At 37.2% G+C, this 13,474-nt stretch overlaps 1 protein-coding gene across 7 annotated transcripts in view; it reads left to right on the top strand.

Annotated features, from left to right (window-relative positions):
- The window catches only part of ADGRB3 (adhesion G protein-coupled receptor B3), a 468,213-nt gene that overhangs the window by 435,705 nt on the left and 19,034 nt on the right, over positions 1-13,474 (top strand). For all 7 annotated transcript variants that reach the window (XM_063330254.1, XM_063330255.1, XM_063330256.1 and 4 more), the window contains 3 exons: positions 6,811-6,906; positions 8,289-8,328; positions 10,818-11,461. In XM_063330254.1, the coding sequence (XP_063186324.1) occupies positions 6,811-6,906; positions 8,289-8,328; positions 10,818-11,461 (780 nt within the window). The remainder of the gene's footprint in view (positions 1-6,810; positions 6,907-8,288; positions 8,329-10,817; positions 11,462-13,474) is intronic.

Below are 13,474 nucleotides of genomic sequence, written 5' to 3'. Positions count from 1 at the left end.
TTTAATCATTCCCAAGTTTAGTTTATTTTTAAGTGTTAGGCTTTCCCAATGTTGTGAGTACGGGGAAATGCTAACATGAATGCCATTTTCCTGAAGACCAAAAAGCTATAAATTTTTAAAATCTCTAAAACTGATTCAAACAGAAAATAATTTCTGCTTGTACTGCCCCTGAAAGAGGACACAAGCAGATAAGGTCTTATGTTGGTGAACATCTACCCTTTCAGTTCTACAAACTCAGGTACATACTTAAGGTAATAAGTTATAGGGAAAGTGAGGATGAAGACAGATGAATGCTTTGAGAACAGCAAGGAAGAGCCAGTGCCCCAACCTGCCCTTCACTGCTCAGTGCTACCCACCACAGAATTCATCACCACTGAAATCTGATGTCAGATCTACCACACAGGTGCTCTTTAACCTGGCTCTGGTGATGGCTTCTCTAACCTATTTAACCTGCTAACTAATCCTACCATTGAGACGGGTTTGAAAGCAGTGACACAACAGCTTTGCTGGCACATCTGTGGTAGTGGGACCTTCTACCAAAAGTGAGCAGGCAGAGCCGGACTGGAGAGCAGTAACCTGCTCCACCAGCATACCTATGCGTTAGCCAGTTACCAACTTCAGGCTATTTACCACACTGATAAACCAAATTACCCTGTCTAGCATGGTTCCTTGTGATTGGCAAGAGTTATTCAAAAGCACTTCAGGACCAAAAAACAGGAAGATGTTTCAAGAAAGGCTTATTGTCAATGCTGAGTGAGGAGTCTTACACAGTGGTTTCCCTTTTCACCATTCACACCCTTTAAACATTGAAACTCGCTATATCCATGAGAAATAATTATGAATGACAAAATTTATTTCAGTGTTTCAGTAGTGTACCACTTTGCATGAACTTTATATCGCTATCCTACACAGTACGCGTATGTGATTGTCTTATCAAATAATTAAGTTTTCAATTTTTAAGGCAAAACCTTGTCAATATCTTGCTTAAATTTGCACATTCCATTGTTTTGACTCCATCCCACATTATTCAAGCTCTTAGAGGCTATGAACTTCTGGTTTTCTTAGTTTATCAGCATTCATAGTGGTAGGGGCTTATCTCCTTTAATACTTTTCTTTTTTTGTTGTTGTTTTTTTCTTTCTTTTTTTTTCAGGTTAAAAATACATGCAAAATAAGAGATAATAGTCAAGACAAATCTATTTTATGTAGAATGGTCTTGCTGTCCCCTTATTTTCTACAGCATTTTCTTTCCCCATATGATTTACTTCTGTGAAAGAGATATTCTCATCTGTAGAACTGAAGGCCATCATTTCACATATTCTTTTAGTAAAACAGTAAGACACTGCAACTATTTTCAGTAGAAAGAACAGCAGTTCCATATTGGTTTTCCTGTCTATGAAATTTGTATTTCCACTGGGATATAATAATTAGCCTGGAAAGGGCATACCACCTCCCACTTACTGTCCTGAGGAATAATTTTTATTTTAAAATATATATATTTTTAGCTCAAGGTTGCAGATGAAACCTTCAAAAACAAAGTGGTATAAACAACGTTATCTTTCATAGAATCATAGAACATGTCAAGTTGGAAGGGACCTATAAGGATCATTGAGTCCAACTCCCTCCTCCTTCCAGGACTACCTATAACTAAACCCTATGACTAAGCATCGTCCAGATGCTCCTTGAACTCTGTCAGCCTTTGTGCCATGACCACTTCCATGGGGACCCTGTTCCAGTGACTAACCACCTTCTCAGTGAGGAACCTTTTGCTAATGTCCAATCTGAACTTCCCCTGAAGCAGCTTCATTCCGTTTCCTTATTCCCTAATTCCATTTCCTTGTGTCCTTTGTGAGGATGCAGAGAGGTTGCAATACATACCTGGTTATCAGTCATTGATTTCAGCAAAAAACAGGCCAAAATCCATGAGAAATTCTAAAAATAACATAGCATAGCACTGTATAAAATAAAAAAAAAATACTTCAGACATTAAAACCTGCCTCAGTGCAGTGATGCAGGAGTTTATTTGGAAAAAAAAATATTTTGACTGCTTAAGATGAAATTGGACAGGCATCTTCCTACAATGCCCCAAGCCTTGAATTCAAGACAGGTTCCCTACTCTAATGACAGCTATTTGCTGCAAATGCTTCATTCCCAGGGAACACTTTGATATTGCTGAACATCTCATGGAAACATTATTGTCTGACCCTACTCACAGGTAGGGCTGTGGTGATAGAGGTGGAATTAGTCTTTTCTATAAGTAAAGTCAGTTTTCAAATTTGTAGGGTACCTTGACTTGAACCACTTTTAACTCACTGGTTCTAGTGCAAGAAATAAGCAAAAATATCTGCTTATAAAGATGTTTATACAGGAATTCAGAATCCTAATCGTTTGTGTGTAGCCAGTCAGCTAGTTAGGGTTTGTTTTATTCGCTGCTCATTTAGCAAATCACATATATATATATGTATATCTCATCTAACTGCAAAGAATCATTACTCCATTTAACTACCTAAAGGAGTTATTCCCACAAGCCAGACTTGGCAGTTACACCTCCTGGTCCTAACACTGGCATTCTAGAAGAAAGGCATTTGATAAAACAGTTAATCAATCTATCTACATGGTATTTTAAAAATGACCTCATGAGAAAATTTCCCAATAAGGCCCATAAAGCACCTAGGTTTGATAAGGTTGTCCCGTCCTCTTCAGTCATGACAACTTAGGCAGAAGTAAAGGTACAGAAACAACATTCACTAATGAGTAGATTATCTCTAGTGAAGATGATGATAATGCTGGTGATGGAAGACTAAGAACCCTAGGCATATTGCTGTTTGAACTCTGTTTGACAGAGTCAAATAGAGTCTTCTCTCTATTTGAGAGAAGAGTCTAAATAGAGTCTATCTCTAAAGAAGACAGTCTTCTTTAGTCCTCCAGATATAGGTTGTAAACTGGGTAAAAATACTTGAGGAACTAATTAAGGTAATTATTTTATATATATATATATATGGGAAAAGAAAATGAATAGGAAGTTCTTCGAGAACAGCAAAGAATTAAAAGTTCATGCACTTGAAACAATTTTTGTTTCAAAAATGTGCAAGGTCTGCACCTATATAGACCGATTTGCAGCAGCAGATGTAATTGTTTACTGCAACAAGTTCCTACACAGAAAGAGACACAACTCCAGTAAGTTATGGAGATATAGTTCTGGTAAGTTGTGTTTCAGCCTGGCTCTAGAAAGTCTAGCTTTCTAGCTCCAGAGACCCTTAGGCGAGTAGAAGCCAAGACAGTGGCCATCATGCACCGTGTGCAGTGCAGTCTGTGCAGCGCACAGGGTACTTCCCCAGCCGAAAGAACAGTTTGTCTTTCTGTTGTCTGCAAAAGCATTTGGCTCTGGCAGTGCCTGTCAGGGGAACCCTGCCAACATATTTGTCACTCTTGATGACAGCTACAAAGCTATCTCAGTTATAGCCTATAGGATTGATCTAATATTTATAGCATGCCAGCACAGGCAAAACAATAATTCTGACTGTCAGGGAAAAAAAAAATGGGGTGGAATATATCACCATAAAATTCAAATGAAGAAGAGGACAGCCCTGCTTTACTATGTCTTTATTGTTGTTACAATACAAAAAGACACAGACTTTTACAATTATATATATAAAACCCCTGGTTTTCCTCTTAGTTATATTGATATAAACATAAATGACGGAAACGTTTTTTACTTTCTCTAGTATGCTATATCGAAGATCTTGTGTGACAAGGGCTGCATTAGTAAGCCAGGGATGTTCACTGAGTAAGACATACAACTTGAACTAAAAGTGATGCGTTGTGTCTATTTCTGCCCTCCATCAATTCAGTGTCTTTTGGAAAGACATTAACTCTTTCTATAAATCCGCTCCCTAACTTCTAAGATAAATATAATACTTCTTAAGCATAAGACCTCTTATAAACCGTTTGGAAATTAGGCAAGAAAAACACAAAGTAGGAGTTAGATATCATTGCTTTATGTTGCTGCCTTAGCGCAGAAAGCCTAGTGGGTTTTTGTTTTTTTTTTTTACCTCTTCTTGCTGTTTAAATACCTAATTGGGCATTGGAAGATGGTGCAATATGTGTGACAGAACAGAGAGTGATAGGTGAGGTGAGTGCTGAAGCTTCTCCATCAGAGCAAAACTGTTTGCCTGACCTGCTTGAACACGAGACGCTCTAAAGCTAATTTGAATCCCACTGAGTAACTCCTGTTAACGCTGGTGATGGGAGGAACCCACGTGTGTTTTCTTCTTTTGCTGTGCTCTGCTGACTAGAGAGCATTTGGATTAAATGCATCGTTGGCGTCTGAAGCCCACATTTCTGTATTGCAGGAGAAAAATAAAGAGGGCATGAGTAGGGAGAGGGTAAGTTATAAAAGCTTGGAGTTGGTTACTGTTGCTAAGGAAACCACTTCCCTGGTATCCACACGTTCATCACATTTGTCTCCTGCTCTGCCTGGCTCTAAGAAAATCTTGTAACTTGATGTTAAAAGCCAGATTATGTTTCAAAGTAAAGACAGCACAGTCTTTATGTACTCAAACAACAAGTTTGAGCAAGCAGTTTAGAAAAATAAGCTGGTATTTAGAATGTTCAGCCTTTTTGTTTCTGACTTGTGTGAGGACACCTAGAAGTTACAGCATATGTCAGTATGATGGATACGGCTACATTTGACATTCTGTTAACATGTTCAAATCATATGCTGCTTGCACTTCAGAAACATTGTAAGGAACGTGCACATTTAAAAGGATCCCAACATCAAGATTCACCGCTTTCATATACAAGGTAGGGAAAGTAGGACATGAGATTCTTGAGATCTCTGGAGCTATCTGAACTGGGGAAGTTTCATGTACACAGAGTCCCAAAAATAAGGAGGGCCACTGCACGGAATGAGAGATCACAAAGTATGTTCTGAAGTAATAATGCTTTGGGGTCAAACATCGTGAGGCTTGAGATGAGATTCAGCACAGCCAGGGATGCTTTGAAGGGAGGGATTTTTTTATTTTATTTTTTTTGTGAAATCGCTGTGCCAGTGCATATCCAAGAGCATAAAACCCTGAAGTGTGACCTGACTTCAGCACTGATAAAGTGAGAGAAGACTTGGATTAAATTTGCAACAACTGGGAGATGCCCAATTAAATTAATGTCAAATACATGGAAAACCACAGTGAGTGTAGTGCCTAAAATCAGATTCTGAGTCACAATACAGGTCAAGCACACTTTACATTACCCTACCACATGTGGGAAGTCTTAGTGTTTTGAAATCTATCCAAACCTTCTCACCTCGCTTCATTCTTCTTTCTGCTCTATTTCAGTCTTCCTCCACCTGCAACAGTCACTTATCAAGACTGCAGATCACCCTTACTCATTTAGCGGTTAAGCACTTTAAAATAATACTTCTTAATTTCAAAAATAAATAATTTTTTTCTATTTCATTTTCCCTTTTGTGAAACCTCTTAAACAGCTTGCAGTAGAATGCAATGTATTGAAAGGGGATGGCTTTTCATCAGCAACAATTAATGAATTATCCTCTTCTGCTGTTCACAAAATGTCCATGAGTAGAATACGATTTTCTCCCTTTTAGTTATTCTGAATAAGACATCAAGTAATTTCTACATGTAATAAATGGAATGTAGATTTTTGTAGGCATTTCATTGAGAGTATTTTCATATTCAAACGAGAAATGATACTCGTTTGTTTTGATTGGAGGTCATCCAACTAAGTTCCTGTTTTCCAAGTCACATCTTGCAATCAGGTTGCTAATATGGATACTTGCATTTCTGGAACCGAAATTCAGGTGTTAAAACTTTCCATTCCAAAAGTTGCCTTGCTGTCCTTGCTGTGATACGTGTGAGAAAGCAGTAAAATGTGTTTGCATTCTACCATCAGCAAACAGGAACTCTGTTTTTCTTCTGAATGTGCCTCTGTGTTGAACCACATCTTTCTATCAAAAGTGTTGTATAATAATATTTCTTTAGACATATATTCTGCCCCAAATCAAAATAAAAATAGCCTTTCCTATGAAAAGATAATTCCTCAAATATACTTGTGCTTTAGGAAAAAGTCTCCAAATTTATCTTCAAATTTACTTTACGGATCATCTTAGTAAACAGTAATTTCTGAGAAACTCTGGGGTTTTTTTTTAGTTTCAAGAAACCAGACTCTGTGCGAGCAGTCCAATTTTCTTCTAGTTCTCCTCACACTGAAGATATTTACCTGGTCTGAAGAATTTTACTCCTAGAAGAGATGCATGAGATTCCCTATACATGGAGTTAGAGCTTATCATTGGAATCAGTAACATCTTTCCAACTGACTTATTCTTTAAAGTATAATTAGGAGAGCACTCTGTATCTGATTATAGTAACTGTTAAGAACTGTCAAGTATCTTACAATTATCATGCAGAAGATACATTTTATTTTGCAATAGTTAGTAGTATATATATTAACCCAGCTATCAGCCCTGTACCAAATGGAACAAGAGCACAAAGCCAAATACTATCACCCAAGACAGATGTGGCTTGAGTACCAGATCATCACTGACTAGTAGTTAATTCTGTCCACAGGCAAATCTGATTCTGTGGTCTTGGTGTGACAGACTGACAGACTTTGCAGCAGCCACAAAATACAGCAAATGTATGAAATGGCAGAAATAAGCATTTATGTTTACTTCTTTTGACTTACGAAGTATGCTGAAGAAAAGTCATGCATTGTATTTCATACAGTTTATTTAATCTTCGATAGGAGTGGAATATATGATGGTGCACAGGAATCAGTATAAGGTATTTTTTCCACAGGTTCAAGATGCATTCCGATGCCGACTGAGAAATTGCCAGGATCCAATCAATGCAGATTCTTCAAGTTCTTTTCCTAATGGACATGCTCAAATCATGGTTAGCTTTTATTTTTTTTCTTTGACTCTCAATTTGGTGTTCCTATCCAAAAGAAAAAAACTTACAGTACTGTACGTGGCAAGTATGCACAGCTGAAATATAAACACCATTTTTAAGCGTAAGTTGGTTTAGATCGTTATCCGCTTGCCTAAATCTTGTAGCATGTTTTAAATTATTGGTGTGATCATTTAGTGGAGCACAGTGAATTAGTACCTTCCACCAGTGTTCTTTATGACAAAAGGTTCTTACATAAGAAAACGAGAAAGTAATCTAATAATATATAATGAGTTTTCCTACTGTTGGTGTAAAGAGCACTGATACCTCTGAGAGTCTTCCCTTTATGACACCTTGAAAAACATTCCTCTCAAAATAATTCAGACAAGGAGAAAGTGCTAGAGATTCTAGAGAGGGAATCTATGTAGTGGCTTGAATTAAGGAGACAGTGAATGGCTTAGAATGCCAGTTTGGATTTACTATACTGTTAGGTAGTATATGAACACAAAATACTGGTCCCTTCACTTTCAATGACAGTTTGTCATTGATTATAATGGGGACAGGATCAGGGCCTAAAAACCATGAAAGCCTCAGCAAGCAGATGTCCATCAAAAAATGATGACTCAAAAATAATGCAATGTTTGAACTTCACAAGCAAGAAGGAGGTCAGCTTTATTAAATGTTTTTCATGTAATAAACTTTCTGTGGAAATAAAAACTCAATTTAAAATTAATTGAATTCTATAACAGGATAAATAGTTTTGCTTAACTGGGCGAAGTGTGCTTGGATTTTCAACTGTTATTCTTAGCTCTTACAATTTGATGTTGCCCAATGAAATCAGTAGTAGTTGTTTTAAGGGACTACAAATTTTACATGATTACATTAGTAGCAAGGATGGACAGAATGTTATATAACGAATAACCACTTCATAACAAATTAATGATGTTTCAGACAGGGTGGAATAATTGGATTACACTTATTCACAGTAATTTGTATTGCAGGCTTTTTTCCATATTTCTGTTTATGAAATTAAAATGAAAAGCTTCCTTAAAGATGATCCTTCCATACGATGTAGAAGTTACTCTTCCATATACATAAAAAAACTATACACTGTATCGTTTTATTAAAATTATATACTCTACTTCCACCTATTTTATTTTATTTTTTCTGGTCAGGCAGCATACTTTGAAAACCACCCAGTTATACTTTAGGAAACTTTGTAAAGCTCTGCTGTTGTAAAACAATACACTTCACCTTCTCAGCAACAAGAAACCACTTTTAAGAAACTCTGTAAGTAGGACATTTTGGAAGCGCTAGTTGGCAAAAAGGTATTGTGGTTAAGTTTTCAATTAATAATGGTTGTCCCGTTTCATTGTTTCTTGTTACAGACTGATTTCGAAAAGGACGTGGACATTGCTTGTCGGTCAGGTAAGAACACTGAGAGAGTATTTAGCCAACAAAAAGAAGTCTTGTGCTAGTTCCTAGTGAAGTGAAAACCAGAAAAATCTCAGGGTTTAATTGTTCACAACACATATTTATAAATGTAAACAAAAATTGATGCCACTGTACAGGTACGTTTATTTCTTTTTCTTACGAAAGCCTTTTGCTAGAATTCAGCAGGTGGGAAGCAACCAAAGGTATGATTGTCTATTAGAGGCAAATGGTTTTGGAAAGAACGTCAGTCTTGCACACAAAATTTTCATTGCCCTAGTAGACAAGCAAATGTGAAACAGTCATTTTGCTATAGAAAAGAAATAATTAATATAGTGTATTTAAAAGCTATGTATATGAAGGATGCATCAATTGGTTTACTTTTAAAGAGGATAAGTTTTTTAGGGTTCTAAGTGAAATCAACAGTAGCTTGAGGAACATGGTATCAGCAAAATGAAATTTGATTCCACTTTATTGGAACAAGCCGGGTTTTTTAAGACATTTCAGTAATGTGATCTTTAATAAGTCAGCTATGTCTGTTTCCACATATTAAAAATAACACATTTTAACCAATCTATTTGCAAACCTTGTTTAAATGAAGCACAGAATAAAATAAATGACCCTTTAAAACCTACAGAAATTTTTAAATCTAGGAGGACAATTTTACCTAGAGAAGCAGTCCTGCCTAGACACCCTTTGTTTCCAATGAAGTGAGAAAGAAAGAGAGAGAGGGTGTCGTCTGCACAGGGTGAGTCAGGACAGAAGCCTGACTTAGCTGTTCTGAGTCAGCCACCTGGAGGACACTGTCTCTCTTCACTCACTATATGGGGAGCCAAGACAGCAGATCTCGTTAAGGTGAAGTTTGAGTTTCCAGTTCAGTTTCTTGCAATATAGTAATAGTTCTTCCATATAGTTTAGTTTTAGTATGCACATGTATTTTAAAGGGAGCAGGATAGTAGGTTGTAACACAAATGCACGTTTGTCACCATCCAACGCAGATAAAAGTCCCGCATAGGTCCATGTAGCTCCTACTTCCTACCTTTGCCAACGTAGCTCTGCAGTACGGGAAGCCTTATCAGGGGCATCCTTAAGGAGATGGACTTTGAGTACAGCTACGAATAGGCTTTACTAGATAAACATTTAAACTCAGTTTGTTTTAATGAAAGATTCAAGAATAGATCACTGGTTGAATCATCTTAACAAGTGTGGCTGGAAACAACGAAGCAGCCACACTGAAGTCAGGTATTTGTGCACTGTTGTTTAGAGGCAAATAGTACTGAAAAGTGCAAGATGGGAGAGTGGGATGCCTTATGAGCTGCTTGCTATGGAACATGGCAGGTACTGGGGGATCTGGGTCATCAGAGCCCTCAGGCTACCAAAAGGGATGTAAATGTAACACCTGAGATACTTCAAGTTGCCTGACTGTCTCAGCCCATGAGCTGGATTTTATTGCACAAACTAGCACTGGTGTGAATTAAAATATTTTCAACTGGGACAAGAAAATCCTTGCACCCAGCTGGAATAAGCCCAGTAATTGCTTTTAATTTTTTTTTTCTTACTAGCTATCCTTTCTCTTTCATTACTTCTGTTATTCTTTCATTGAGTTATAGTCTTATATTTATTTTTTAAGATCAATAATTGTGATTGAATAGATGTTTTGCTTTTTGAATACATCCTCCTGAAGATTTTGTGTTCTATGACAGGATTAATAACTTTTACATGTGGAGCTTACCCCAACAAAAAAAATGCTGTGTATTGATACAAGTTTGACCAGGAAGGCCTAGGCCTACACGAGACATGTTTATATTCTTTATAACCTTTTCAGATGCAGCAAAACACGCCTTTCTGATACCAATGGAATTTCTTCCCAACGTGGTTACTTTTTGGTCTACAAATGACCAAAATTATTATTTAATTTAAATTAAATTAAAAAATAATTTAACACAGAAGTTTTAAGAAGTCAGTGAAAAGGAACATTTAGGTGCTCAGGAACACATGTTCATAGTTAGAATCTTATGGTAGGTCATTACAATGGATTGACAGAATGATTCTGCCTTACAATCTGTTTGACATTTTCCAGGAGTTTATGTGGAGTTAATAATGGCAGTACAGATGTCATAGTGTATTTTTTAGGAAAAACCTTAATCGAGTTCCACAAGGCAGGCTTTTGCTTAAGCTGTAGGTCACCTAAGATCTGTGTAAGGCAGTAGGAATAAATGAAGGAATGGGTTTTTATTTATATAAATGACTGAAGCTTAGTCCGAGATCTGCGTCAGTAACACACAGTAGATTAAGAGATGCTGATTTTTTATTAAAAAAAAAAAAATCACAAAACAATATTTATAGAATAAAAGTTATTAAATGGATAGAAAAAGAGTTAAGAAGAGGTACTGGTAAAGGGAGTGCTGCTAAATAAAGCCACTAGAAAAAGCAGCATTAGGCAGACATGGCTTTGTGTTGTAAGAATTCTGTTCTCTGACCCACAGTTCTGCATAAAGACATTGGACCTTGCAGAGCAGCTACTATAACAGGAACACTTTCTAGAATTTCACTAAATGATGAAGAGGAGGAGAAGGGTCCAAACCCTGAAGGAATGAGCTATTCTACCTTACCTGGAAACATCATCTCCAAAGTCATCATCCAGCAACCAACAGGTCTCCACATGCCCATGAGTATGAGTGAACTGGCCAATCAGTGCTTGAAAAAAGACAACAGTGAGTTGCGGAGGACTGTGTATTTATGCACTGATGATAATTTGAGAGGTGCAGATATGGACATAGTCCATCCTCAAGAACGGATGATAGAAAGCGACTACATAGTCATGCCCCGGGGCTCAGTAAATACCCAGCCATCACTGAAAGATGAAAGCAAAATGAATATAGGCATGGATACGTTGCCTCATGAAAGGCTGTTGCAGTACAAAGTTAATCCAGAGTTCAATATGAATCCTTCTGTAATGGACCAATTTAATATCAATTTAGACCAGCATCTTCCCACCCAAGAACATATGCAGAATTTACCATTTGAGCCCCGCACAGCAGTGAAGAATTTCATTGCCTCGGAGCTGGATGACAATGCGGGATTATCAAGAAGTGAAACTGGATCCACAATATCAATGAGCTCTTTAGAGGTCAGTGGTGCATAAACAAATTGCATGCTCTGTTGTTCTAATTATGTGATAAGACAATAAATTGTGTCTTGTGTCTAAGGGGTAAAACTGATGTTTTAATTCAGTATAAATTATTGTTCGGGATCATACACTGCTGTTCATATTTCTCTTATTATCAGAAGTGTTTATACCTAGAAAACAAGATTAAAGTTTCAGAGCCAGTCTGTATGAAACTGTATAGTTCTGGAGATTTAACATTCCACACGACTGCAAAGGATTTCGTGACCTACCAGGTAAAGTCCACTGGAAAATACTGTTTTGCTATGAGAAGAAAAATTATTACTGCAAGTGATAATCATTGACACTGCCTGCAAGCACATGCAGTTAAAAATCTTTGCCATTTTACTGCTGACAATCATATCTGGCTCGGATATGATAGGTCTGATTCTGCTCTCACTAGTGTAAATCTTGGATTCTTCTGTCCAGTAGTTCATCACTTACTGATTTAGTTTTGTTTGCATGTGTGTGTGGGCATTGGTACAACTGATGTGTGCGATAGGTACAGGCGGACTTCATGTGGATAATCCTAGGTACTAGTCAGATTGCAAAAATGAACTGAAAAGCCTTCAAAAGGGATTCAGTTCATTACTACAATCTGCCTGTGGGATTTAAACATTATAAAAGTGAAAACTATTTACATTGTTTCCTAAGACCTCAGTGTCAGGTACTGCCATTCCTATTAAGCTTTTATTTATGCAAAACCACCAGTGAGGTGGAGTTAATTTCATACTTGGGCCTCCTTAAGAACTGGAAATACATTTCACCAGCATTTCAAATGTTATGAACTGTAGCATTTGGTGGGAAAGAAAAAGACAAATGAGAAAAATATCGTACCTACTCATTCTCAGAAGGAAGTTACAGATGGAAAAAGGTCTACTGTATTCTACTGTAAACTTGAAGCCATTAGCTATTACTCTACAATGTTTGGACCCGTCTGTGTAGGGAAGCAGTAACTTTACCTGATTCTTCAACTGTTAGACAGAGAACTGTAGCCCATACTTCATAGAATGGGGGGTACTTTGGGATATTTCTTCTAAAATGGAGTTGAAGTTTCATGTGTGTATCAACTGGAGACTTTGGGCAGAAGAACAGAACTTAGTTCCTTTTCAGGCTTTGAAAGTGAAATATTTCTCTTGCTGTTGTTTATATTGTGTGTGTTCTATTGTAAGTTTTCACAAGGCATAATTTAACTGAAAGAAGTAATTGAAAAATTAATTGGGGGGGCTTTGCGAGTAATCAAACGGTGTCCACTTCTTGTTTGTTGTTAAAGTGAATATGTATAATCTTGGGACAAATTTTCAGAATTATTTTTAAAAGATAGTGTCAGTGCTTGCCCACTAAATTCTCAGACAGACAGGCTCTTTCAAAGCAAGTTTGCATCGTTAAAGAAGTTACTGCCCTCGGCTAAGGTATGTTAGTTGATAGATCCGACGTGGTGCACAGTTCTTCTCCAATTTAATGCAACTCCAGATGCAGGATAGGTAAAGTCATTTTCCAGTAGTATCCTCTCCTACCTGCCTACAATACTGTCTTTCAGATACTTTTTGTCAGATACAGAGACTCAAATCCAGCCTGGTTAAGATTAGGCACATGGCCGAGATATCAAGGGAAGGTTTACGATTTCTTGAGAAAGTAGACATACCTGCCACCATATCATCCACTCCACCTGAGGTCTAAATTGCCCTCTGGATATGCTTCTTTCTTTCCATTGGTGATAAAGGCCATCTAGAAGACCTAAAAAAAAGGAGACCTTTAGTTAAGTTGTAAAAATTGGGACAATAATTACTCCATCTTACCAGAGTTCCAGTTCCTGCGGCCACTTTGGAAAATGTGCCTGAAAATCTGTAAGCATATTGCACTGCTCCTTTAGAGTCAATTTTTTTTTAACTTTATTTGTATCATATTTTAAGCTTACCACTAAGATGGGATATAGACACTGAATCTGTACCACTGTTCTCTATATCATTTTTATGC

This window comes from Chroicocephalus ridibundus, chromosome 3, assembly GCF_963924245.1.
Source record: "Chroicocephalus ridibundus chromosome 3, bChrRid1.1, whole genome shotgun sequence".
Classification (NCBI taxonomy): domain Eukaryota; kingdom Metazoa; phylum Chordata; class Aves; order Charadriiformes; family Laridae; genus Chroicocephalus; species Chroicocephalus ridibundus.
This window is presented reverse-complemented; position numbering and strand designations above follow the sequence as displayed.